Here is a 25638-nt window from a genome sequence, read left to right as displayed (position 1 = left end):
TGTCCGTGCACTCCTTCAGTCCCGAGTCTCTGCGAGTGCACGATATCGGCCTGCCGCTAACTGAACAGATGCAACCAGGGAATAATCACGTAGAGACAAGAGAGGGAGATGAATCAGAATACAACGAGAACGTTCAATCGTTGATAGAAACTTTTTATATAAAGTGGTGGGTTTTGATCAGAGCTTCAGTCATATCTTTTCGAGACATGCGACTGCATCTATATGCTCAAGGCCATGATGGAGTTGACAATGTCGTTGTCGTTCTCCTTGAGGGCCTTGACGGCCTTCTTTCTGCTGACAGAAGCCTGGGCCATGACAAGCTCAATGTCCTTGGCCTCAAGACCGGTCTCGTCGACCTCCTCACCGTCATCCTCCTCTTCCTCCTCCTTCTTGGCCTCAACCTCGGGGGCCTTGCCCTTGTCGGAGTGGTCGTGGGTGTGCTCAGCGGCACCCTCCTGCTGGGAGAGCTGCTGGGCAGCGGCAGCCTGGGCTTGCGAGTTCAGGTCCTCAATCTTGGCCTCACCGAAGATGCTGCGTTGCGCGTTAGTTGCATATACTTGTGTTGTAGGTATATGGACGTTGAGTGCTTACATGTAGGTGTTGGAGTTGGGAGACTTGTAAACATCGGGCTGGCTGATAACGAAGAGGATCTGGACCCATGTTAGCTTCTCCATCGCGATTGACACACATCCAAGATGTGCCACTCACGTTCTTAGGTCTGCGGAGAGTGACGCGAGTGATGCCCTCAATCTTCTTCAAGCCGAGCTTGGCAATGGCCTTGCGGGCCTTCTTCTCGTTGCGCGAGTGGACGGTGACGGAAGAGCCGGCGGGGATACCACCGTCCTCACCCTCAGAGTCGGAGGAGCTGTCATCAACCTCGACCTGCTGCTCGGGCTTGTCGTCAACGATTTCTTCAACACGGGGGTTCGACATTTTGGCTGGTTATAGGATCTGTGGGCGAATTTGCGCGTCAGTCGACTGTTGCTGCTGCGGGACACGAGAGCTCCTCGCTGTCCGAAGTTGAGAAAGGCATTGCGCGTCGCTTGATGAATTTGGAGAATTGGAACATCAAAAATTGCGCATGGCTTCGCCTGTACATACCGATATAAAAGATTCTGTTATGCTAAAGAGGTGATGTGGCCTTGGGATGAGGTTGGGTTCGTGGTGTGCTTCGAATTGCCGAAGCTGCGCGCACGGTGAATTTCCACTTTGTCCACTTTGGCTGCTTCGACTGGAATCCGCTGCGTCACTGGCCAACATGCGTGGAGACGCTCAATAATCAACATTCACATCAGCACTGTTTACACTCACTTTCACTCGGGTAGTCAAAATCACGATACAAGTCAGACATGTACAATTCATGAACGTAAAAAGCGTTGTTGCTGAAGATTTTGGTGTTTGAAGCATTTTCCTTGTTTTCCCACAGCATTTGAGAAAAGAAGCTGGATAGGCTTTGTCGATGCTAGGACTTTTTATGGCCTTCCGTCAGTCTCCCAGAAGCTGTCATGTACCTTCTGCTGGAAACACGTAAAGGCAGCATCGAGTGTTTGCAACGTAGCAGTGTGAAAAGAAGAACCCCCGCTTTCATTTGTGCAAAAAGCCAAAGCCCACTACTCCCATTGAACCCAGGTATCCGTCCCCTTTTGTTTTGTCCGAGTCATCCATCTATGCCTTGGCGGACTGGGCGCGGGCAGCGGCGAACTGCTTGCGGACCTCGAAACGGGCCTGTGTGTTATCTTGTCAGCCGGACTTGTTCGACTGTGTCTCTCCAGATGTTCATCCACGCACCTGCTTTCTCAGGCGCATAACCTTGAAGCGCTCGAAGTCGGTAAGCTGCTTGCGCTTGACGGAGCGCTCGCGGTTCTTGGCCCAGGCGCTGTTGTTCCACTTGCTGTCGACAGAGTCCTTCTCCCAGAGAGCCTTGAGGGCGGTGTGGCCGGCGGCGCGGGGAAGCTTCTCAATGACGATGGGAGTCAAAGAGAGGTCCGAGAGAGAGGCGGAGTGGCGGGGGACGGCAGCCTTGGGGTCGGAGGAAGGACCCTCGACAAGGACCTATTTCATACACTGTCAGCCTTGCGCTCTTGCTGATCGTCTTTTCGTGCTGTGCGCGTCTTGCGACATGTGCGGGTGCGGTGTTTGTGGTGTGCGGAAGTGTGTTTTGTGCGAAAGTGTATATTCGATGTCGGTCGATTTCAGAATGTCGGTCGGAGGAGTTCACGTACGCGCTTGTGGTCGATGATCTCAACAACAGCGGCGAGCTTCTGAGCGTAGATGCCGGAGCTGAAGAGGACGACACGGCCGACCTCGACGAGTCTCCACTGGCTGGCCTTGATGTCTGCGTCACCCATTTTGACTGTTGCGTTCTGGCGAGAAGGGTCAGATGAAAAGTTCCAGGAGTTGGTGCGGCAGCGACTGCAATGCTCTTCGGGTCGGACGTACAGTAAAAGGAGGGATGGGTTGATGTCGGAATTGCTCGCGTATCGGTATGAATGTGGAAGATTTCGACAAAGTGTGTGTGTCGGGCTTGGCAGCGGCTACCCTCCGCTTACATAATCCACCACCTCCTTCCCCGGCTTCTGCTGTCTGCTAAAAGCTCGCGCGCGACTGAGACTTTTTTCTTTGCTTCCTTCTCTCATCAACAACAACATGTGAAGGTACGTTCTATCCGCGCTCTCTTCCTTTTCTGCACCACTCCCAGCACCTCTCCGAAAGATGATATAATTTGCGATTGACGTGTGCGACCGGAGTTACACGCCTGTTTCTCTAAACGGCGCATGCGCTATGAGATTCAATTCTTACATATTCTGACACCCAACACCATTCTCTACTTTTTGAAGAAATACTTGCTCGAACCATTCACTGACTTTGAGCTCAGAACAGGCTTGCCTTCGCATCAGCAACACTCCCTTTCAGTATTCGACTTTCCAATAGGTAGGAACACACTTCCATCTCATCACAGCACATCCTCCCCCCGTTCAATGATTAAAAAACTCTAGCACTAGATAGTAATTGAGCTTCGGCGCTGATCGCTTTACACCAAGATCACTGAGAACATTCACAATTATCACTCTTCATCACAGGCATCTGTCTTTTGAAACACTTGCTAATTTTGAGTTGATAGTACGGTTACTTCTTTCCGCCCACCTTTGGTCGGCTCATGCTGAGTACTCCATCCAACATGGACCTCACTCCCATCAGGATCCGTGGTCGTCGCAAGCGTGGTCGCACGTCTGATAATCAAGACGCGTCGCTCAAGATTCGTGACAGACCATGGAAGGCTGCGCGCTTCAACCAAGCCAGCTCTCAACCCCTGAAGAAGTAAGTATTGGCGCATCAAGAATAGTTTCCTTTCTTCATCATGAAAGTCTGTCAGTCAGATTTCATGCAGTAAATAACATCTCTTCTTTCAATAGCAAAAAGAAAACAAAACGAGATCCAACATTATCCAAGTTTGAGCAGCTTCCTACCGAGCTAGTCCATGTGATCTTTCAATATTGCAACAACATTAGCCTGCCCTTGTCGTCGTATGTCTTCGCCCGCGACTTGTCGTACCGCAATACATACCTTCGCTTTGCCGTCGACACATTGTCCAAGGATGATGCAAGCGACGACAAGTTCGCCGACGCCGCCGCAGTCTCTCGCATGCTCCAGTGCAAATGGATGACTTGGGACATCTTCAAGGACGCTATCCAAGAGATACACAAAAGACGCCTGCCGCCATCTTGCGCCTCATCGCCCTCCGACTCAGACACAGATGAGAGCGATGACGAGGACGCGGAAGAAAATCAGGATGAGGATGAAGCGCAGCGACTCGTCGTGCCTGTCCCCAACTTTTCCCACCCACATAACCAACCACACCTACCCTATCTCACCCTCTCTTCTTCGATCCAGCCGCCTCAATCCCTCCTACACGAACCTTGGACAACACCCAAACTCGAGTTCCTCAACTACCTGATCTGGTCTGGCTGCACCATCGACTGGACATCCTCATCTCGAGGCGAGACCGCTACCGCCGGCCTAGCAACAGCGATTTCTGGCCACTCACATACTGCTGTCGCACTACTCTGCTCACCAGCCATCAACGTCGTCCCAGATACTACCACGTTGAAGATTGCAGTCATGGACCATGGTTGCAACCCCAGCGTGGTGTTTTATATGCTCGTTGCTGCCTTGCGCGCTCATATCGTTTCTCGTGCTTCTGGCGACTCTGCACCAGACATCAATTTCAGAGACCCAAGTCTATGGCATTGGGTGGAAAGAGTGGAGAAGGCTGGAAATAGGAAGGGCAGATGGTTGAAAGAGGTGTTGAGATTTGCGGGTGATAGAATGAGAGCGAGTGTTTGGGACGAAGAAGCATTTGAAGAGTTCAGACGTGTAGGCGGCAGAGAGGAAGATGGAGTCGTCAGGGTAGATGTGCCAGTCGTTGATCTGGTCGTTCCAGAGGAAGAAGCCGAGCCTGCTGCCGCCGCTGCGAACTGAAAAGTATCCCACTACAACATTGTACACATCAATGACCTCTCTAGTATTTACATATGGACTGCCACTGTCTCAACAAATATTCCCGCTTCTCTATGGTTTGGTCAACGACTCTTTTCTTTGTGAACCTTTCTCTGCCACGTGGCTATTCTCTGTGGTGGAAAGCTCGCCCTGGAAATGTCGTCGGCGGAAACGGCATTCCTCGTGGTCACTACCACGTCTATGGTCACTGTGGGGTGCATCCGGTCGACGAACGGTCTTTAGCAGTTCGTCTGCTCATCCACCTGCTCGAGTAGATGGACTGTTGTATGTTCGTAGGCACGAAGGATCGGTATACGAGTGCCGTGATGCGGAGACGGGGCATCCATCTAAAACAGTTTGCAGACCTGAGCTCATCATGTCGACTATCTAGATCACTCTGTTTGGCATCGTGTCTGTGGGCGCAAAAGAGCGATAGTCAGGTCAGTGCAATGTCCCACAAGCAGGCTTCATCTCAGCCTCTTTCAGGCGCTGGTCAACCCCGTTATATGCAACGCACAAGAACTGAGGGTGCGATCATCACTGTCCAGAGAGGTAAACACACCGTCTCTCCTACCTCCTGCATCGTCATCAGACCTATTAACTTGAAGATACAGCCGTGTATATGATTTGTGGCTCCTTTTGAGACCATCTCATGTCCAGATCACACATGCTATCCCCAATCCATACGGCCCTGATTCCTTCTACTTCCAAAGAGTGTGCACATCTAGCAAGCACTTCTTGAAGATTGTCGAGCTGGGGTTGCTGAAGACTGAAGATCTGACTAGCCATCTCAGATATGGAAATCAGGCCATTGAATGGCATCAGAGGTGGTCTTGACATCTGGAGTGGACTACGAGCTAGTAACGAGGAGACAATACGAGTTCAACGATCAAAGGAGAGTCAAACATAGTGTGCGGAAAGGAATTCTCTTCTTTGACATGGTCCAGAACTGCATGTTGCGTGACTGTATGATCGCGGGCCACTGTACAATAGTGTATCTGCTGCATGATGTCCATATCGACATGTGACTGCAGTCATACAGAATGAATTTAAGATCCGTTAACGTTGCCTGAGTAAGCGATACGTCACCAGGCTCCCCCTGGATAGAACATCGAGCTGGGTTGTTGCTGCCAGATTGGGAATAAAGAGCTTGATGTAAGGGGGAAACAGCAAAGACCGAGCACACCAGACAAAAGCATGTATGTCAGCAAATCACTCGCGAGTTGAAAGAATGGACTCAAAGTTGACATGACAGCACTTGAAGACAAACCCGATAAATCAAAAAGCAAGTCATTTGTATTGTTGGCCACTGTTGCTCGTCTCTTATCATGCCAGAGCTAGTTGTTTGAGCAATCTCCTATGTCATGAGCTCGACCATTATTATCATCATCTCCTTGAGCAATCTCTTTCGGCATTCGCTTGACCATCCTTTCAGTCGTCCACTTGGTCAACTCCTTGGTCATTCTTCTGACCATTCGCTTGATCTCTTCCCTGATTATCTCGTTCATCCTTCAATTCTGGCCTTGAGAGCAGCGAGCTGTGCAGCAAGCTTGTCGCTCAGGTACTTGTGGTGGCGGTCCATGACAACAAGCAGAGCCTTCTTGGTCTCGGCCCGGATGCTGTCACTGATTTCCGCAAAGGGCAACTTAGCAAGCTCTTTCACTGCCTCATCATACCATGCTTCCATGCTGGCCTTGCCGTCCTCCTCGGTTAAGTTCAAGTCATTTTGCATGGCCTGCCACATGGTGTTTGCCAGGGTGTTTTGTTCATTAGGGTGCCTAACGCTAGGATCCTCGAGCATGGCTCTTGCTTCAGTCACTACCATTGTTCTCAGAGTGTTCTGAAGAGTGGTTCGGGGATTTGTGCTGCTTACAATCACGTTAGCACTGTTCACTGAGGGACCTTGAGCCACTCACCTGGGCTGAGGCGCGACACGTGGTGAGCTGGTAGCTTCGACGATCTGCTCTGAAGAATCAGGCTTGGAAGGGGTTGCTTTGGAGCCTCCGGTCTTGGTAGTGCTCTTCTTGGACATGGTGGACATTGGAGTTGACAGGTTCGAGGCGCTGCGCTTGTTGAAGAGGCCAGTTGAGGTGTGAGATGACTGTCCAGCAGGCGATGAATCTGAACCGGTCAGGCGCGAGCTCTGACGAAGCTTCTTGACAGGTGGCTCATCGGATGTATCTTCCTCGTCATCCACGCGATCTTCGACAAGACTAGGATGGTGTTTTCTGAGCCAGGGGCCTTGCTTCATCCATTCCTCATCGAAGGCCTCCCTGAACGTCTCCCCAGCCTGGAGCTCACGGCTGGGAGGGGAACCAGCGTTGAAATGATCACTGTTGTTAAACATGAGATCGAAGTCGGCCTTGAAGGTGGCAGCTGAGTCGTACTGCTGATTCTCGAGCTTGGTGGTGATGGTCGCAAGGTCGATCGGCTTCTTGATGATGGTATGGTAAGAAGGAACTCGAGCTGCGTCAACTGGCTCCTTGAAAAAGGGCACGTAACGCTTGTGCTTCGGACGAATGAACTCTTGAAGGATATGCTGACAAAAGAGTAACTCGGCCTCCTTCATCTGAGTGGCCTTTTGCTTAGGAGCCATTCTGGAAGCGTTGGTGATGGTTGATGACGAAGAGAAAGCGAAAAGTTTGCTCTCGTCTTGATGATGAAACAGTGATGATGCTGTCGAGAAAGAAGATGAGGCTGCGATTGAACTTCTGTTGCGCGAAGAAGAAAATGCACACGTCGAGTGGTGCTAACGCAAGAGATTGGATGTTTTGCGGTCAAGGAAACGCAAAGACGCACGAATCTTCCGGTTCCAAGAGAGACTGGTGAATGTAACGTACAACGGTAAATGACTTTAACACAAAGACAAAGAAGAATAAGAGGTGCACGTAAAGCAGACTGTTATTAGTTGATATCTTGATGCTTCCGTATCGTTAAGTTGATTGCTCTTCGATGATGTGGCGGAGTTTCTAAAGGTAGAGTTAGAACTCGGCAGCAGAAGAAGTAAGGACGGGAAGAATTCGGGAAGCGACGAACCACGCTTCATGTCATCTACAACTCTGAACCGCAAACCGGAAAGTAAGTCTCAAAGGAAGGGCAAAGTCATCATGATATCATATCCTATGTATGATTTTTCTCTTCGTGAGAGCAACACTCAAACACATGAGTTCCCATTTCTTCGAATCAATGTCTTGTTCTAGCAAGGGCGGCTATCAAGAGGTTGTTAGAATGCACGATCTTTTTGAGAATATGTGCTGTGTCCATCGAGAACGTACAGTAGCTCTCCTCGCTAAGGTGTCTCATTAGTCTCCCGGCATCGTGCCTTTCGATGGATCTATCCAGACAGAGCTTTGCTGTTGAGATGCGAGTGCCACCACATCCACATGGTTTATTACAAAACGCTCACAAGGTCCCCCTTCTGAACAGGCTTCAGCAGTAGGGGTGACTCGAGATGGGTATGCAGATGAGATTGATGTACTAGAGGTTTGTAAGAACACAACACAAGGGCTCTCGATTGACTTGCTCGCGAAGCAAGAAGAGTTAGCTTCGATAATCGAAGTCACTGCACGGTGGCTCACAAGCTTAGAAACGAACGATCTGATAACACAAGCAAAGCAGAAGGCAGATGCTCAGATTTCAGATATTGGCAAAGTACATAGTGTTTAAATAGACAGACAGACTGTCCTCACTACAGATTTGATGTTTCTTAAGTTAGGCAAAGCAGCATCAACGTTAAGCTACCTGAAATGGGAACAAACCAAGATAGAAGGTATAAGACTAAACATAAGTACTGGCAGATTATCGGAGGACAAGCGACGGGTCAGTCCATTGGTCACGTTAGCGTAGTAAAGGGGAGCTTAATATATCGCAATTCTGCACGAGTGGTAGTAAAACCATGGAACGGGTTAGACAATACAAAGATCCTGGAAGACGAGGCTCTAGGACCAAGGGTATCAAACGACAGAAGACAAGCCCATTCTTCCTTCCCTCCTAGTATCAAGTATAGAAGGGCCCGTGGGTCTCGAAAGCGCTACATAATTGAGTCCGCAATCTGTAGACGAAGAGGAGATACAGGCATCTTAGGAGACGATATGCCGTTGGAAAGCGAATACTGGTGGGCTAAAGCGAGATGGGCGCTCTCCTTGTCTTGCTTGTGGAGCAGAATAAGAAAATGGTCTTACCCAACCACCATACGAAAGGCTTTCGATGATTGAGGCACAGGATATGGGACAAGTAGTCGGGAAGACAAGACACACAGAACGAAGCTTCGTTGAATACCGCGAGATAGGTGACTTTTGTCTTGTTCCTCAACCAAGTCTCCTCGACAAATGGAAACACTGCTTGAGTATATACAGAAGGTTAGAGCCAAAAGTCAATAAAAGCAGCAAGGAAGACGAGACATAAAGACTAGAAGCTCGTTAGACAGCGCAAGATGTGCACTGTTATTCCATCCTGACTTTCTGAGCTATGGAACCACAGCACCAGTGGATGTTGGAGATGGTAGCGAAGAAGATAGTATAGGTTGTAAGACGCAAGCGCCAGAAGCTCATCTCAAAATTCGAGATAGGCGACTTCCAGCATGTTGCCGTGTGGACACGACACGACACACGGAATTACTGCATGAGTCGGTCTCAGCAACGCAAGCAAAGTAGACGGAACATAAAACAAGATGCAAGAATCGAAGGCTCTTCGGAAGACGCGAGGCGGGCACCTTTTGTTCTGGTACTAAACTTAGAGGACATCATACATGGAGCTACTGCACCGGTGGATCCTGAAGGTAGTAACCGAGTAGGAAGCACATACAACAAGATGAAAGGAACGGAGGCCTATCTGACAACTCAACATGGATGCTTTTTGTTCTGCCACTGAATGGAAGAGACATGGCATACGCAGCCATTGTACGAGTCTATTCTTGAGGTAAGAACGAAGTAGGGAACACAAATGACAAGAAGTAAGAACCAGAAGTTCAACAGACAATACAAGGCGAGCACTTCTTTGATTTCGTTCTTGATAGGAGCACATTATAATGGTGACTGCTTTCTTGTGCTTCCCCAAGGGCCAATCTTCTCTACCTCCCGCGGCGCTGAACCTGCTGATCGCTGCTCATGCTAAATCGATAGCAGCACTGAGACCGTTGCGATCTGCCAGCTACTGCTTCAGATGCTTGATGATATTGACGGCATCCTTTCCAATCTGGTAGGCGGTAAGGGCTGTTTGTCTCTGGATTGTCTCGATCATGGCCTCTTGGATCTGAGTTGCAATGCCGTTTTGCAGAGCAATTTCCATGGGGATGCGTCTAATTCTCTCCATTGACTTCTCCATCCACATCGCGTTGGTAGTTGCGCCCTGGCCAGGTGCAAGAAAGAGATACTTAGCAAAGACAGTGGCAGTCTTGGGAAGACTGCTGTCCTCACTGGTGTCCAGGGCTTGAAGCTGCCTCTGCATCTCTTCTTCAACCATTGTCTGGAGAAGGTTGTTGAGAGCCTCCTTGTTCTTCTCACTGGATGTGTCAAAATGTGTTCAGGTGGATTCATGTTACCGCAACATACCTTTGGTTGACCACATGTGACTTGGAGGCAAGCTTCTGAGGGACAATCTTCTCTGGAAGGGCGGTCTTGTATGGAGTGGACTTTTTTGAGGCGGTCTTTCTCAAAGCGGCCGGTTCTTCCTCGTCGGCAACATCCTCATGGGCGGCGTCTAAGAGCAGATTTGTGCCCTCGTCCTGCAAATCCTTTGACGTACTTGCGCCCGTGCCTTTGGTAGTCTTTGTGTAGTTTAGGCCGATTTTGGGCGTCTCGTGTGAGTTGACAGCGACCTTAGGCGCGGTCTGCGATCTTGTTTGCTTCTTGGGAGCTGCAGGAGCCATAATTCATGGAGTAGCGACTGGTAAGGTGACATTCATGAGAAGAGGGACAAACAAACAAATAGATCGCAAACACTTACAGTGCTCTTTGAATCGAAGGACAACAGGCGCAAATGCTGCGTCGGATGCGGAAGAAAGACGAAAGATGAGAGCAAGCTTGAAGAGGGCAACGAGTGAGACTACAGTCGAACTCGACGCTTTGAAACAAACACGTACAGTGAACTTCTCAAGCGAAGTGAGACACAGTGCGAATAACGCGTCGAATGTGCAAACGAAGACGAAAGGGGTACGGGGCACAAAACCCACATCTCAGCTTGCCGAGATGTCTTTGAGAACTACCCATCAAAAGGCAAGATGATTTTTCACGCAGGAGAGATGTCCAGTGAGATCATAAAGGAATGCACACTCTCTGCGGACATGCACACAAACAGTAAAAGCATCTTGCCTTTTGATAGATAGTTTGACCTGCAGTCGGCTTGTAGAGATTGGTCGCATGGAGTGATGGCTTCTGCCCGGGTCAACGACGAGTTACAATCTTGACCCTCTCCTCGTAGACGCAGCTCGCTTCTGGCTCGGTGTAGTTGTCGGTCATCAGAGTAATTTGAGCAGTGTTGCGACATCAGGAGCGGGGAAGACCTCAGCTATGATAACCGACAACCTGGGTCGCGACCTACGAGGGACCGGAGAATAACATACACATTCTGATCACTGGAACACGGGTTTGAAAATCGATCTGTCGAACCTCATGATTGATTGATTGCTTGCTGCTATATTTGCAACAGCCTGAACTTCTGTCTTGGCCCCCTTTGCATTATCGTAACCTCATGACCTTGGGTGGTCTTCTTCGTTGTCATCGTGTATGCCCTTGATGTTGTTTTGGAAGGTCTTTTCCAGCTCCGTGGAGCATTTCGTGCCAGTGGTCGTGCGGAATGGTTGCTGATCGAGGCCTTGCCTGTCAAGAATACCATTAGTATACTGTGCATCCATGGCAATACTATCTTGAATCTGTTCCATTGGTTGATTGGACTTACTTCTCTTAACTTCTCATGCGTCTCAGCATCTCAGCTCTGGCTTCTTCCTTCTCTGCCTCCACTCTCTGTGCCTCGTTGGCCTCTTCTTCGTACACGAACTGCATTTGTGTCTCGAAGGTGACATTCCAAGCAGCAAGGACTAGGCTTCTGATGGCAGCCTGGGAGTTTGGCCACTCGTTGTCGGTGATGTTGGCAAAAGCCAACCCGTGCCACATCTCGAGGAAGATCTCATGGCGATCAGGTCCCCAAACCTTGTCCCAAAGAGCCCAATGAGGCCCGACCTGAGCCTCCATCAAGGCATCCTGCTCTGCGGTAAGAGCCTCGATCTCTTGTGCCATGATCTGGCGCAGGGCTGCAACAACGGCGTCAACTGCGTCCTCGGAGGGCTGGTCGACACGAGCTCTCTTTGGAGACTCGTTAGTCTCGTAATCCTCCTCTGCAATTTGACGAGCTCTCTTTGAGGAGCGGGCGGGAGAAGAGAGGACGGAGGAGGGCACCACCAGGTCGTTGCCCAGGGCCGAAGGGCTGCCCAGCTCGGGCGAGGGTCTCGATGATCTAACACCAGTTGTATCGTCAACATCAAAATACAGGATTGAATTCGCTTCCCGTAAATTGTCCAGTGAGAGCATGGAAGTTGGAATGAGAAATATACCTCTCAGCGGCAGAGCTATCGGCAACAGAAACATTGCTGCCCGAGGACACGGAGCTCTGAGCAATAGCCGAGGGAGCAGGAGGAGGCTGCTGGAGTTTCAGCAAGCGGCTACGCTCCTTACTTCTCCATCTTGCCATTTGCTCCCACTCCCAGTCGAAGTCCTTAACGAACCTCTCGGCAAGATCAGTAAGGGAGGCCGGTCCGGCCGTGTTGTACTCGTAGCAGTTACTGATCATAAGATCGAAATCTGCCTTAAAGTCTGCGGCCGCGTTGTACCGGCCTCCCTCGAGTTTAGTGCGCATAGTCGCCAGATCCATAGGCTGGCGGATTCGGGCGTAGTAGCCGGGGGCGTTATCCCTAACCTCGTCTACGGGCCTAAGGAAGGGTCCGACGTAAGGAGCCTTAGACTTAAGCCAAAAGTCCTCGTACTTGGCTAGGAGGTGACTGCAGAAAGCGAGCTCAGACATTTTGATGTTAAGAAGGACTATAATGAGGACATTAGGCTTAGTAATAGAGTTATGCAACTGGATAACAAGAATAGATACGAACGGGGAAAATCTGTCGATGCGCAATTGTCGAGAATTCGAAACGCGCAAAGTAAAAAACAAAAAGTCGACAGCTGAAAAAGAATCAAGCGTCGGCAATTTGATAGACGCTAGCGGTGTTGCACTCAAGGACGCTAGTACCACTTTCGATGATCCAATTGCCCGACACATGTCTGTATAGCTATGCTATGGTGTTCTAAAGATCTTACAGAGTATTGGAGACCGTATACACATTCTCAAGATATAAGCAATGTCTATAAAAATCATACAGGATGTACAATCCATGTTTCCAGTGTTATAACATCATACCACACCCCTAACAGTGACTACAGATATGAACGACATATCCAGGACCCTATAAAACATTGTGCTAACACTTTCCGACTGAGAATGTCCTGCAAGTCATCTATACTACTAAGTAAGGGGTCAAAAGTCCACAGAATCCCTTGCTTTGCAAGCTTAAATTACAGGTAAAGATCATTCCTTGGCTCAGTCTGCCTGTACTCATCTATCTGGGTAAAAGATGAACCATACATGAGAATGGTAGTATGTAGTTAGACCAATTCATCGTTATATCTGCAAGAACGCCACTCTACTGCAGTGATTGAAAGGGTCACGCGTTCGAATCACTCCTAGGGATGATACTTTTGCATGATTCAGAGTCTAAACTGATATGTAAACAACGTAGAAGTATGCAGGAATGGCAAATGAATCAAGAGTATCACCAAGATCGAACTCAATCGTGCCTGGCTCGTCAACACTGTCGAGGACGTTGCAGACTTCTTGCATGACTTCCAAGATTTTGGCTGGAACTCTGCCTCTGCGAAGCGCTCGCAGGGATTCTGAAAGGACAGCAACCCGTCTCACCGCCTATGTAATGTGAGCTCTCTCTGAACTCCTTACGTCGTTGGCACAACTAGTCTTGACATCCTCGTGCGTTGCTTCCGTATGCCTGTAGCCTGAAGTCGGCCTCCGCGGGATGGAGAGAATATATCGACCGTCGGGAGCCCGTGGCTCGACCTGTGCGATGCAGAACTTCTCTGCGTTTACTTTCTTCTCGGCCTCGTGGAAGTAGCACCCTTCGTGCGTCGTTACCGTATGTGTCGCCTCGAACCTAGCCTCGCCAATCTCAGGAAGGATCATCCATTGTCAGAAGCCCACGACGCGACTTGTGCCGCACAGATCTTCCCGTTGTTGCTTTCTTCATCAGCACCTTCTACTTCATTGTCATCGTGCGTTGTTTCCACAAACTCCTCTTCGACCACCGGAACCACCAGCGTTGAGATGATCATTTATCTTCTGGAACCCGAAGTGCAACCTTACACCGCAGATCACTGTTCAGACATTCAAGTAGGACTTTTTGGTTCTTTGTTTCGTTGATAGTATGGCCTATCTCATGCGTTATCTCAGATTCCCACGCCAGCCGCCTCTTCTCGCGGTCATCTGAACACAATACACACCGCCAACAACGCGCGATACGATCTCCAGGCACCTCTGTGAAATCTCTTGATACTCGATCTCGTGTCAGTGTTATCCTCACCGACATACACATGCTTTGTGCAAGAAAGGCTCGCCTTTGTCCATCCGCCATTCGAGACATCCAACAGAAGCACCCGTCTTGACAGACCTGTAACACCACTCTACATACCGCGATCTATCAACCGGGTTCCATTACAACAACATCTACACCCGACGCCCTCATCAGACAACTTCGCCTTCAGACCATCATGCATTGCTTTAGTGATCATGCATACCTGTGTCACCAACAAGAGCAGAAAAACAAAACGATATCCTACCATCTCAAGGCCAGGGCAAGACCGTAAAATATATATCAAGATGCAAGAAGTATTCGACACTAGACCACAGGGCCAAAGAGAGTAGCAAACCACATCCGCTTTTCTTGGCCAATTTATCCTCTCGCAGTGGACAAGTACAACAACATCAAAGACACCTTGCATTTTGACAAGGGTATTCAAGAGCTTGCTGGAAGTCTGGGATAAGCAAGATCGATGCCGATATGGATCTCAAGCCCCTGATAACTGTTTCGGACTCTCTATCTCCATGCAGTATGTTTTTGAAATCGAGGTGAATGTCCAATGAGATTGGCTCTTCCGAAATTGGCGCTGGAGAACTACTACGGCTCTCTCACTGGACATCCACTTTGATGTCAAAATCATCTTGCCTTTTGACAGGCATATTAGAACCTTTGCTGGAGAATCGCTCTCCCATACTCTCATTAGACATCCGCAGTAGTATGAAAACCGTTTTGCAGTTTGATAGATGATTGACAAACCCTACGAGGAAGGCGGAGATCGAATCAATTTACGTTGCTTCAAGCTCTCTATCAATCAAGCTATAAAAAGGCAAGAGGTCTTTCGAAAAGGGATACGCTTTCAGAGAGAGCGCGTGAGAGTGTTACTCTCATTGGAAATCCACGCTAAAGTCAAAAACTTCTTGCCTTTTCACAGGTGAACGAGAGATCGTGCGGGGCAGAGGAGAGTGGGCATATACCATTTTCTAATCGGACATGGAGGTGATGTGAAATTGTGCTTTGATTCATGCTACCTACTTCCTCGCCAACAAACTGCTACGAATCGAATATCCCTACTCTCCCTTAATCCACTTCTTCCCCATCCCTCCCTAGCCACATCAGCATAGTTGTAAAAATGCACATCATTTTTGCGAGCCATCCAGCTATCCATGAATGAAGCCCATGACGAGGCCACCACCCTCAATCATCTAAAGATATACAAAGCACCAGAGCGATCGGCAGAAATAATCATGCCGAAAGGATATTCCACCAGAGCAACAGCAGTAACGGTATCCTTATGACCTTTGAGCAGCTGATTCGCCGATCTACGGATAACCTCATATCTCGCAATCTTTCCCTCCCTGTTCTCTTTCTTCTTCTTGGACGCAGCGCCGACTTTATCGCTATCCGCGTCGTTGGAGATGGGTGACATGGTGCCAGTGCGTCCAGAAGCTGGACTGGAAGTACCTTTTTCTTTTTCTTTTTCTGATAGACTGTCGGAGAGTGCCATTTCTGTGTAGGCGGATATGTCGTTGCCGAATTTTGAGGCTGTGTAGAGGGCTTTGTCTCCCTTGTCGTTTACGATCATGGAAGAGGCGATGCGATCGGTGTCCCAGAAGCGGATCTTCCAGTCGGGTCCGGTAGTGACGAGGAAGGGATGTCTTGGCTCTGAACTGTCAGGTGATGTGTGCATCGACATGGCGAATGCTTTGACAGCACCTGCACTGCCTCCAGATCCTCCGCCCGATCTGTCTTTACCATTATCGGATGGTCGGGCGCTCAGATGCAGATCTGTTGCGAGAGAGCCGAGGATTCGGGATGGCATGGTGCCAGACTTGTCTTCGTCGACATTGAGAAGTTCGAAGTCTCTTGCTTTCAGTTGGCTGCCACCGTCGGATTGACTGACATGGTACACCTCCGTACACACAAGCTTTTCGAGGTCCCAAACAGAGACGTGACCGGGAGACGTCAGACCAGCAACGCAAATCTTGACTTTCTTGCTGTCCTTCCTGCTTGGATGTAGTGTGAGACGGGTGATGGGCGCTGGACGTGTTACTGTCCACGCACGAAGTCTGAGGCGGAAGCGAAGATCCCAGATATCGAGAACACCGTGTGAGGTGCCTATCAAAAGCCATTGCCATCGCTTCGATATGCAGAAAGTCGTTGGCGTACCATGCTGTATCGGGTTTTGAAGCTCGTACGTGACTTCCATCGAGTATATATCAATAAACAGGATGCGGCAGAGGTTGGTGACGACCACACAGACTGATCGGCCTTCCATTTTTCCATGCTCAACACCAATGGCATATTCCTTTTGTTCGGGCTTGGCTGGGATCATCCAGCTGCGCAACACCTGGAGTTTACCATAACGGACATTACCGTTGGTCTCCGTCACATCTACCTTGACGATATCGACTGTACCGTCAGAAGCGGTCGAGATGAAGCTATGCGTCGAGTCCACGAAGCAAAGGCTGGTGATACTCGCACCTGAAGCATGTCTGTGGGCCTGACGCGATCTATGCGCCATATTACGCTCAAATCTACTGGTGTCCCAGACTTTGACAGAGCCATCATCAGAACCGGTAAGGAAGAAGACCTGGTCTGGAGATACAGCAATGCAATTGACTTGTGCTTGGTGCTCTTCAAGTACAGCAGTGAGTTGTCCCTCTGGTTTCCAGTAACTTTGTGGTTGTTGGTTAGGAGCGTTTTTCGTGGCCATTCGAGCACGAGGGCGTGTCGAGACTCTGGGTCCAAATTCACGATCGCTTCCGGGGTGACTACCAGTGTAGACTGAGTCTAACAACTTTAACACGGTCGGATCGCCACCATGGTAAGAGTGTGTCGCAGAAATTTTAGGTCGCGATGGACGTGGCGTGGCTTGTCCTGAGTTTGAGTTTGAAGGTGCAATCGCCGCTTGGTTTGCAGGGACGTCAAGTTTACCGACGGCGTTGATGGAGTCTGTACCGGTTTCTGCGTATGCCTTGGTCTGCTCTGTGCGTTTCATGAGGTTCATCGCACTCGCTTTCGAATGAAGTGTATGATTGTGGCCGCTCCTGACAGATGTTGTGGACGCAGGAGATGTGGACAAGTACGCAGCAGTATCAATATTTGCCATGTGTTTTCGATGGTTCGAAACTTGTCCATTGATAGGTGTGGCTTGGGCTCGGGATATGTCGGCTGGTACGGCCGTGTTTGATGTTTGCTGCGCTGAAGATGGATATGGCTTGCCTCTTGCCGGATTGAACAAGTTCTTTGCGTCTTGATCAGCAGGCGTTGCAGCGTCACGCAAGGCTTCCTCAAGGGAAGTCTTCACATTCGGCTGTGCAATATCAGCCTGAGGAAGCGTCTGATAAGAACCAGTGTCCGCCTCGAAGAAAACGTTCTGAAGTGGTACTTGTATGGCGCTTAGCGAAATTATCTGATTTAGTTGCGTGTCGGACTGCTTCGTGACCTCTTTCTCAGAGCGCATTGTCGTTCGCCAGATGTAATCTCGTAGCGCAAGCAGCTTGGGTTCGTCTTCAGTACGCATGCCAGCAACACGGAGTTTGGCCAACCACTGTTCGTCATCATCGTTCTTCATTGCTTTGCTCAAGGCGCGAGCATCGCTGTCACGGTAAAAATCGGTCAAAGCCTTGTTGCTGCCCGCTTCGAAGGAGAAACTTTTGACTTGTTGTGCATGTTTCCAGAAGACGCTCTTCTCAGATTTCTCTGCCCACGTTTTTGCTAGATCATATGCAGGCCGAGGGAATGGTTTCTGAAGAGCGTCTAGGAGCTCGAACTCGGAGAGCCCAGCTGACGGCATCTTCAGCACAGGCTTTAACAACGGCATGACCATACTCCAGACATCCGCGTCAGAAAGATGGGTTGAAGTTGCTTCAATGAATTGCACCGCTGCTTCACGAATCCATACATTTGGATGAAGCGTGAAGCGCGAGACGATGAGTACGAGCTCTATCGTCGTCCATCGCTGGAACAGACCCAGATGCGCCATGCTTGAGAGTGATCTGATCACTTGTTCAGTGACAGTCTCTTCCGGATCAGTCAACGCCTGGACCATGAGCGGAAGAATGAAGTCTTCTAGACTTGCGCCACCAATGAAGGCAGCTACGCCTACTATCGTCTCGAAGAAAGCGCATTTCAGCGTCCAATCTTCTTCATTCAGATACGTATTCAAGTGCGTGAGGATGAGATCGCTTGCAATGTTTTCGCCAAAGAACACACAGAGGCTTGTCACAGATCCTAAGAAGGCGCGCTTGACCGAAGGATCGTCGTCCTGCAAAAACAGCTTAGTCTGTGCCTCGAAGTGCTGGATAAGATCCTCGCGGGTAGTGTCGTAGGTGTTCTGATATGCAGCATAGGAAGTAAGATCATCTTCGGCTTCTGGGTCTGTCGAAGGCAAAGACCCATCAGCGCGTAAAGCTTGCATCATGTCCAAGAAACGTGCAGCCGTTGTGGCCAGATTCGCGAGACAGGTTGCATACGTCGCTCTGAGCGGTCCTGATTTGCGGAACATTGGACTTGCAACAAACTTTTGTAGGCGAGGAAGCAGATAGTTGGGGAAGATGAAGACATTCATGGGAGACAACACAGTGACGATAGCGAGAAGCTGGGTGATGGTCCTCAGAGCAGCCATTCGAACATTTTCCGACTCATCTTCCAATAAAGCAATGGCAAAAGGCAATACACGATCGAGCTTGGCTTCGTCGGTCAGCCTCTCTCCCAAAGCAAGGAGAAGTTCACAACCTCGGATCTTGGAGCTCGCGCGAGCAGTCGTTCGCAAAGCCGAGATCACAACATTCAGGAAAAGAAGAGCGCCATTATCTTGAACGCTTCCAGCGCGATCTGCTGCATCGTGTCTGTTATTTGGTAGATCCACCTGAAGTGGGAACAGATCTAGGCCAGAGGTGATTGGTGCGCGAGTGGACTGTGGCAGCTTCCCCACATCCGAGAATCCGAGGAAGTATGAAATCTTGTCAAAGTCTGCATTGATACGTTCAATACGATCGTCTGAGCCTCCAGAGTTCTTTGCACCGACGACTACCGGCTTTCTGCCAGAAGTTGGATCTGTGATGAGATGCATGTACTGGTGCAGGAAGGTGTAGAAGTACTCTGGAAAGCTTTTGCCACGCCAAAAGTTCAAGTAATCTTCGGCGCTGTAGCGCTTGCCAGGCTCGAGTTGGATCATGTGAGCAACCATTTCTCGGATATTCTCGTCCTTGATGTTGTTCAACGTGGTGTGCGTCGGGTCATACTCTCCTTTGCGGTACTTGAACAGCTGGCTGAGTGTAAAGGTGGGTTTCTCAGTAAAGAGCTCTGCAATGACACATCCGACGCTGAAAATATCCATTGGCCAGGTAACGTTATGCCAGGCTTTTCTTGCATCTCTCTCAAACACGTCATCCTGAGGATTCGGCTCGTGCTCTTTCAGCTCCTCGTCGTCTACGAATCGCTCGGGTGCTATGTAGCATATGCGACGGCCAGTAGTGTCGAAGAAGATCGAGAAATTGGCCGGGTTGTTCTCAGGCAATCTTCCAGGCTTGAAGGCAGTGGAGAAGTCGGTCAGATACAGCCAGTTCCAGGTAGTAACAAGCATGTTCTCGGTCTTGATGTCTCCATGGCAGATGTGCTTCGAATGGCACTCTTTGACCGCACACAAGAGCTGATATGCAATCCATTTTCTCTCGATGTCTTCAAGCGATGGATTTGTGCTGATTCTGTCATAGAGAGAACTGTGAATGTATTGGCGAACCAGATAGCCATTCGTTGCGGTTTCGATGATGCGATGGTAAGGCAAAGTGTTTGGTACATCTGCGAGATCCCTCCTTTGGGCAAATAATATCTTCGATTGTTCCTCAAGCTTCAGGTTAGGAAATGGCTTGATGAAGACCTTGGCGATAACGAGACCGTCCTTGTGTTTCGCGCGGATCGTTTTCATGAACCGTACAGCACCAAGACTTCTTTCGGTCTCAAGATCTGCGAGTTCTGGAACATCGATACCAGCCGAGCCAGCGGACACGTTAATAGAATATCCTTGGCCCATGATGGTTGTTGTCTACGCGCATGTTTCGGGTCCTCGAGTCGTTGATGTCAGGTTCCAGAGCGCATCGAGTATACTTCTGGTTGTGATATCGACGATGACGGAAGGTCTCAAGTGTTATTCGAACTCATGATCAGGAAGTTGTGTGAGCTAACTTAAGATACTAATTCGGGTAATAGAGTGATCACATGGAGTTGGCAGGCACGAAACAAACAGAGCAAACATCCCACGTTCGAGCCAAGCGTTTCACTGGCGAAGGCCGATCAGGCACCACCTGCAAGAAGTCGCGAAAATGCGATTGACATGTTTGGATTAAAAACATGGCCGTTGCCCTGTTGGCATGGTATACAGTCAACATAGAATAGCAGATCATCGAGATTGTCTGCTCAGAGTCACAATATGTTCAAAGCTTCGATTTGCGGCCTTTGTGTCACAGTTTTGATGAGAAGAAAGTTGAAGTGTTTTGAAGTATTATTTCGTTGATTCATGACCATCAGGTATTTCTACGCCGATTCGTATATATGCATTAAAGCATTGCATTCATCTCATATTAAATGAGGATGCATTGGATCGAAATGTTTTTTGTAAACAAGAAAGGGAATCATCGCTGGTGGTGTGGAAAGTAATGCTGCTCGACAATCGAGGCGAAGCATTTACTGGGGACCGAAAGAGCCCTTGCCCTTGAGGGCAGCCTCGTCCTCCTCCTTGAGCTCCTGGTCGATCTTGGCGCCCTTGCTGGGCTCGTTGCCGTGCGACTGGGCCTGTGGTATGTGTAAGTATGGTTCGACATGGCAAAAGTAGTTCGCATCAGGTCAACGTACGGGAAGGGTAGCGTCCTTCTTGATCTGCTGGGTCTGGAGAGACTCCTTCTCGTCCTCGTTCTCGCGCTTCTCCTCACGGGCAAGCTTGTTGGCAATGGTGCGCTCGTCCTCTGTTATGTTGTTAGTGAATGTGATTGACTGTCATCAAAGTGATGCTTCTTACTGGAGTCGTTGGCCTTGTGAGAGTGCTCCTTGCCCTCGTGGAAACGGGCCTCCTGCTTGGCCTCGGCGATCTCAGAGTCCTTGTAGGTTCTCTGATCAGCGGCCTCGTAGACAGAGGAGTTACCGACGTTGGAAGTTCCAGACATTTTGATTGTGATTGGGGGGTTGTGTGGGTTGGTTTGGAGGTGGATTGATGGAGTTGTAAGTTGTAGAAGATGTGTTGATGGAGGAAAAGAAACGTGAAAGAGTGTTTGCAGAGAAGTAAATATGTGTCCCTGGAGGACATGACGTATCTGCCTTCTTGAGTCTGTTGATGACGTATCATCACGAATTTCTCCAAGACTGGCAGCTGCCCCACACTGAGGGGTGCTTTGGGCAGCTCGAAAATCCACAGCTCGAAAATCCACTTGACACACGCGATCGAAAACTTGGGAAACTGTTCGTTGAGTTGAGCAGCACTCCGTCATGGGAGGCTTGAGATTGAGGTGATTTTTCTTCCAAGGCCGTAAGGGCCTGGTGTTGCTACCTTATGACGAGAGACACATCTGTGTCTTTGGGAATATCCATCTAAACGCCGCCAGCTTTTTCATGCATGCATTTCAGTTCCAGAAAATCATCAGTAAAACGCCAAATTGTGAAGCCCTTCCCCAGCCCGATGTACAGAATTCTAGTTATATCGCGCATTCTCCCGATTGCTTCGGCCCTACTCCATCTCGATCGTGCCTGGTGGCTTGCTGGTTACTATTGAGCCGTTAGCAAATTATGTCCAGAAACTTCTGATGTTGGTTGTTGTGGTGACTTACCCTCGTACAGCACGCGACACACACCGTCGACCTCGTTGACAATGCGAGTGCTGACCTTGCTCAAGAACTTGGTGGGGAAGTCGAAGACATCGGCGGTCATGAAGTCGGTGGTCTCGACGGCTCTCAGAGCAATGACTTGAGCGTGAACTCTCTTGTCGCCCATGACACCGACGGCCTTGACAGGCAGAAGAGCGGCGTATGCCTGACTGATCTGCTTGTAGTAGCCAGCCTTCTTGATCTCATCGATGAAGATGAAGTCGGCCTGCTGGGCAATGCGGACCTGGTCGCGAGTAACCTCACCAATAATGCGGATAGCAAGACCAGGGCCGGGGAAGGGGTGTCTCCAGACAAGGTCCTCCGGAATGCCGAGCTGAGTACCTAGGGCACGAACCTCGTCCTTGAAGAGCTCTCTCAGAGGCTCAATGAGCTTAAGGTGCATGCCCTCGAGCAGACCTCCAACGTTGTGGTGGGTCTTGATGGTGGCACTGGGGCCCTTGAAGGAGATACTCTCAATAACATCGGGGTAGAGGGTACCCTGAAGGAGCCACTCAATTTCGCCCTCGTTGGCAGAGCCCTTGGCAGCAGCAGCAATCTCCTTTGCCTTCTCCTGGAAGATCTCGATGAAAGTGTTTCCGATAATCTTGCGCTTCTTCTCGGGGTCGTCCTTGACACCTGCGAGCAGGTCGAGGAAGCGGTCGGAGGCGTCAATAACGGTAAGGTTGATGCCGAGCCCGGCGGTAAGGGTCTCCTTGACCTGCTTGGCCTCGTTCAAGCGCAGGACACCGTTGTCGACCATGATGGCGTGGAATCTGTCACCAATGGCCTCGTGCATGAGCTTGGCGGCAACAGTGGAGTCAACACCACCGCTGACAGCACCAATGACTTGTCCCTTGGGGCCAACAAGGGCTCTAATTCTGTCAATCTCCTTGCCAACAAAGGCGTCCATGGTCCAATCTTGCTTGGCACCGCAAATGCTGACGGCGAAGTTCTTGATCAAGGGCGTGCCCTTCTTGGTGTGAGTCACCTCGGGGTGGAATTGGATACCGAACCACTCCTTCTCCTCGTGGGCAATACCGGCGTAAGGTGCGTTCTCGGAAGCGGCGACAGTGACGAAGCCAGCAGGGCGCTGAGAGAGCTTGTCACCGTGGGACATCCAGACGTCCATGTCCTCCTCGAGACCAGCAAAGAGAGCGTCAACGTGGGCGGTCTTGCCAGAGTGCTTCTGGACGTTCAAGATGGCGTGTCCGTACTCGCGCTTCTCGCCAGCAACGACGTTCTTCTGGTCGCTGTGCCATGCGATCTCCTGGAGACCGTAGCAGATGCCGAGAATTGGGACGCCCATCTCGAAGACGGCGGGGTCAACGTGGGGTGCATCGTCCCAGTAAACAGAGTAAGGTCCACCAGAAAGGATAATACCCTTGGGCTTGAAGGAGAGCTCTGAGATCTTCTGAGTGCAAGGGAGCATCTCAGAGTAGATGCTCAGCTCGCGCAGACGGCGGGTGATCAAGTGTGTGTATTGCGATCCGAAGTCGAGCACCAAGATGGTGTCGAAGATGGTGTGGGGTGGGGGAGGGACATTGGTGGTTGAGTCGGCCATTGTGATGGTCGTGTGTCTTTGATGCGACTTGCTGCGCTACAAGACTATAAAGAGAAGGTGAAAGGTGGATGACACACGACGAGATCAATAATTTTTCTCCTCAGAGAAATGCAACGGATCAAGGGTCCGACCTCGAAGGCCTGAAACGCTTTACTTGATTAGGCATGGATTCTCTTGGCGTCACTTATCAAGCCCTTATCGCTGCCTCGGTCTCGACGCGAACGATTGTAGAAACCTATCTTCACTTGCTCGTGATATATCCTTCTCTAGTTATGTTACATTGAGACTACAGTCTGGAGTTATCGGCCCGCGATACATCGATTTCCTTCTTCAGCCAATCCACAATAGTCTTGCCAAACTTGTCTGCATTGGCAAGGAGACCCCAGTGGCCGCCCTCAAGCTTCACATTTGTGAGCTTCGGCAAGAAGCCGTTCTTGATGCCCATATTAATCAATTCTGGACGGCAAACTTTGTCGTTGTCAAATCCGATATACAATGAAGGTACCTCAACGACCATAGCCTTGACTTTCTTTGCTTCAAAGTTTTGGTGACCACCAACAATGGCTTTGTACCAACATGTAGGCGCAGCAAAGCCGTCACGCTTGAAACGAGTTATGAAGGCGTTCATCATCTCTTCGGTAGCATAAGGCTCGGTTTGCTGTTTCTTGTCCGCGATCAGGTAGTCCTTGAGGCCATCGTACTTGCAGGTTGTGTCGAGCCAGCTCTCAGGAGGACCATGCAGAACGGTAAAGCAGCTTTCCAGATGCTCGTCGAGGAGCTTATAACCATCTTCGCTTGAGAACAGGTACCAGTAAGGCTGAGTAGCGTAACCGAATAACTTTTTGCTCATCTCGTTGGCTGCATCCAAGTCGAAGGCTTTGTCTCCGGGGGCATTGTAGGCAACATTGATCATGACGAGTCCCAGGACACGATCGGGATGATAGTTGTAGAATCTCTGGGCGAAGGAACAACCCCAGTCATGGCCCAAAGACACAACTTTCTGGATCTTCTCATTGTCGAGAATCTCTGCAAGATCCTTGGTCATGTGTTCGAAAGCGTATAGGGCAGGGTCGAGAGGCTTGGATGTTCCAGCATAGCCGAGGCAGTCAACAGCGATGACGCCGTAGCCAGCAGGAATCAGGTGAGTAGTAGCTAGGTCCGCCCACTCAGCGGCCTCGTCAGGAAAGCCATGAATACACAGCACTGTGGGGTTCTCTGGTCGTGAAGGTGGATGAGTATAGTAGGTATATGTCAGGGAGCGCGAGACATCCAGAGTCTTTTTGGTCAGGCTATCCATGGTCATGGTCAGTTGGTGAGGTCAACTGTAGGGATAAAGGCAAAAGGCGCAAGATGAAAAGAGGAACTTATAGGATATTAGATCCAAGCGCCAAGTCAGTTCGCTTGTGTCTACATAATGGGATGGTCTGAGTTTCCAGTCGGCTAGCATTACGCGAAAGCGATGTCTGAGGAAGATGAAGGTTCATGCTCGCTCAAGTTGCCCGATGAGGATAAGATGTGCAGAGATGCATAAAGTTAAGCAGACACATCAAGAAGCCACAAGAGTGAAACATCGCCATGCAAAATACTAGGTCCCAAATGCTGCATCTATCACCATCCTAGCAACTTCTCGGTCGTCATGATATGTCAAGCGCTCAATTGCCTCGTCCGGATTCATCCAAACAGATTCAAAATCTTCTCCCTCTTGCTGTGTATCTTGCTGATGTGCACCTTGCGAGTCCACACTTGACGCAAACCAGTAGATTGTCTTTAGAACGTCGCCAGACTTTCTTTCCGTTCTAGCGATAGGTTCTGTATGCTTACCGCCGTGATCGTTTGTAGCGTGTGTCGCAGTTTTGAGAGGGAGGATAGTTGCTGCATAACCAGTTTCTTCAATCGTCTCTCGAACAGCCGTTGCTTGCAAGTCCTCGCCCATATCTTTGCGACCTTTTGGGAGAAGGAATTCGTTGGTCTTGCGCTCCCTGACCAGGAGCACTTTCTTGTGGGTGATATCTAGTGGGACTGTGCCACAGCTGATGACGAATTCGTCCGAAGACAAGAGCGATCGATATGAGCTTTTGGCCATCACGAAGTTTGGGAGG

The 25638-nt window shown here is 49.8% G+C and overlaps 9 protein-coding genes across 9 annotated transcripts; 1 reads left to right on the top strand and 8 right to left on the bottom strand.

The window, feature by feature from the left end:
• Positions 1-121: 121 nt before the first annotated feature.
• M438DRAFT_294875 (nascent polypeptide-associated complex, alpha subunit) lies at positions 122-1137 on the bottom strand. The gene is made up of 3 exons (XM_029901860.1): positions 709-1137; positions 592-650; positions 122-531 (listed from the first exon to the last, which is right to left on the bottom strand). The coding sequence occupies exons 1-3, from the start codon at positions 931-933 to the stop codon at positions 219-221; spliced, it is 597 nt and encodes a 198-aa protein (XP_029761557.1). The 5' UTR covers positions 934-1137; the 3' UTR covers positions 122-218.
• A 224-nt stretch (positions 1138-1361) lies between these two features.
• Positions 1362-2481, bottom strand: M438DRAFT_344706 (uncharacterized protein). Its single transcript, XM_029905284.1, has 4 exons — positions 2440-2481; positions 2223-2363; positions 1789-2052; positions 1362-1725 (listed from the first exon to the last, which is right to left on the bottom strand). Exons 2-4 carry the CDS (start codon positions 2346-2348, stop codon positions 1666-1668), a joined length of 450 nt encoding a protein of 149 aa, XP_029761556.1. The 5' UTR covers positions 2349-2363; positions 2440-2481; the 3' UTR covers positions 1362-1665.
• Positions 2482-3133: 652 nt separating this feature from the next.
• M438DRAFT_194175 (uncharacterized protein) lies at positions 3134-4588 on the top strand. The gene has a single exon (XM_029899285.1). The coding sequence runs from the start codon at positions 3271-3273 to the stop codon at positions 4477-4479; it is 1209 nt and encodes a 402-aa protein (XP_029761555.1). The 5' UTR covers positions 3134-3270; the 3' UTR covers positions 4480-4588.
• A 2226-nt stretch (positions 4589-6814) lies between these two features.
• Positions 6815-12432, bottom strand: M438DRAFT_249829 (Bromodomain-containing protein; the record flags this gene model as incomplete). The annotated part of the gene is made up of 2 exons (XM_029899632.1): positions 6815-7066; positions 12070-12432. Coding segments are annotated over 2 exons (615 nt in total), but the record flags the coding sequence as incomplete, so codon positions are not given.
• A 2690-nt stretch (positions 12433-15122) lies between these two features.
• M438DRAFT_344703 (ARM repeat-containing protein) lies at positions 15123-20302 on the bottom strand. Its single transcript, XM_029905283.1, has one exon. It carries the CDS (start codon positions 20157-20159, stop codon positions 15324-15326), a length of 4836 nt encoding a protein of 1611 aa, XP_029761553.1. The 5' UTR covers positions 20160-20302; the 3' UTR covers positions 15123-15323.
• A 507-nt stretch (positions 20303-20809) lies between these two features.
• On the bottom strand, positions 20810-21285 carry M438DRAFT_334272 (uncharacterized protein; the record flags this gene model as incomplete). Its single annotated transcript, XM_029903699.1, has 3 exons — positions 20810-20917; positions 20978-21087; positions 21141-21285. The coding sequence occupies 3 exons, from the start codon at positions 21283-21285 to the stop codon at positions 20810-20812; spliced, it is 363 nt and encodes a 120-aa protein (XP_029761552.1).
• Positions 21286-21842: 557 nt separating this feature from the next.
• On the bottom strand, positions 21843-23539 carry M438DRAFT_272035 (GMP synthase subunit B; the record flags this gene model as incomplete). Its single annotated transcript, XM_029900527.1, has 2 exons — positions 21843-21880; positions 21943-23539. 2 exons carry the CDS (start codon positions 23537-23539, stop codon positions 21843-21845), a joined length of 1635 nt encoding a protein of 544 aa, XP_029761551.1.
• Positions 23540-23825: 286 nt separating this feature from the next.
• On the bottom strand, positions 23826-24836 carry M438DRAFT_271233 (alpha/beta-hydrolase; the record flags this gene model as incomplete). The annotated part of the gene is made up of 1 exon (XM_029900466.1): positions 23826-24836. One exon carries the CDS (start codon positions 24834-24836, stop codon positions 23826-23828), a length of 1011 nt encoding a protein of 336 aa, XP_029761550.1.
• Positions 24837-25124: 288 nt separating this feature from the next.
• On the bottom strand, positions 25125-25622 carry M438DRAFT_334269 (NUDIX domain-containing protein; the record flags this gene model as incomplete). The annotated part of the gene is made up of 1 exon (XM_029903698.1): positions 25125-25622. One exon carries the CDS (start codon positions 25620-25622, stop codon positions 25125-25127), a length of 498 nt encoding a protein of 165 aa, XP_029761549.1.
• Positions 25623-25638: the final 16 nt, after the last annotated feature.

The sequence above is a fragment of the Aureobasidium pullulans genome (genome assembly GCF_000721785.1).
Source record: "Aureobasidium pullulans EXF-150 unplaced genomic scaffold scaffold_7, whole genome shotgun sequence".
Classification (NCBI taxonomy): domain Eukaryota; kingdom Fungi; phylum Ascomycota; class Dothideomycetes; order Dothideales; family Saccotheciaceae; genus Aureobasidium; species Aureobasidium pullulans.
The sequence above is the reverse complement of the archived record's forward strand: the minus strand, read 5'-3'. Positions and strand labels throughout refer to the sequence as shown.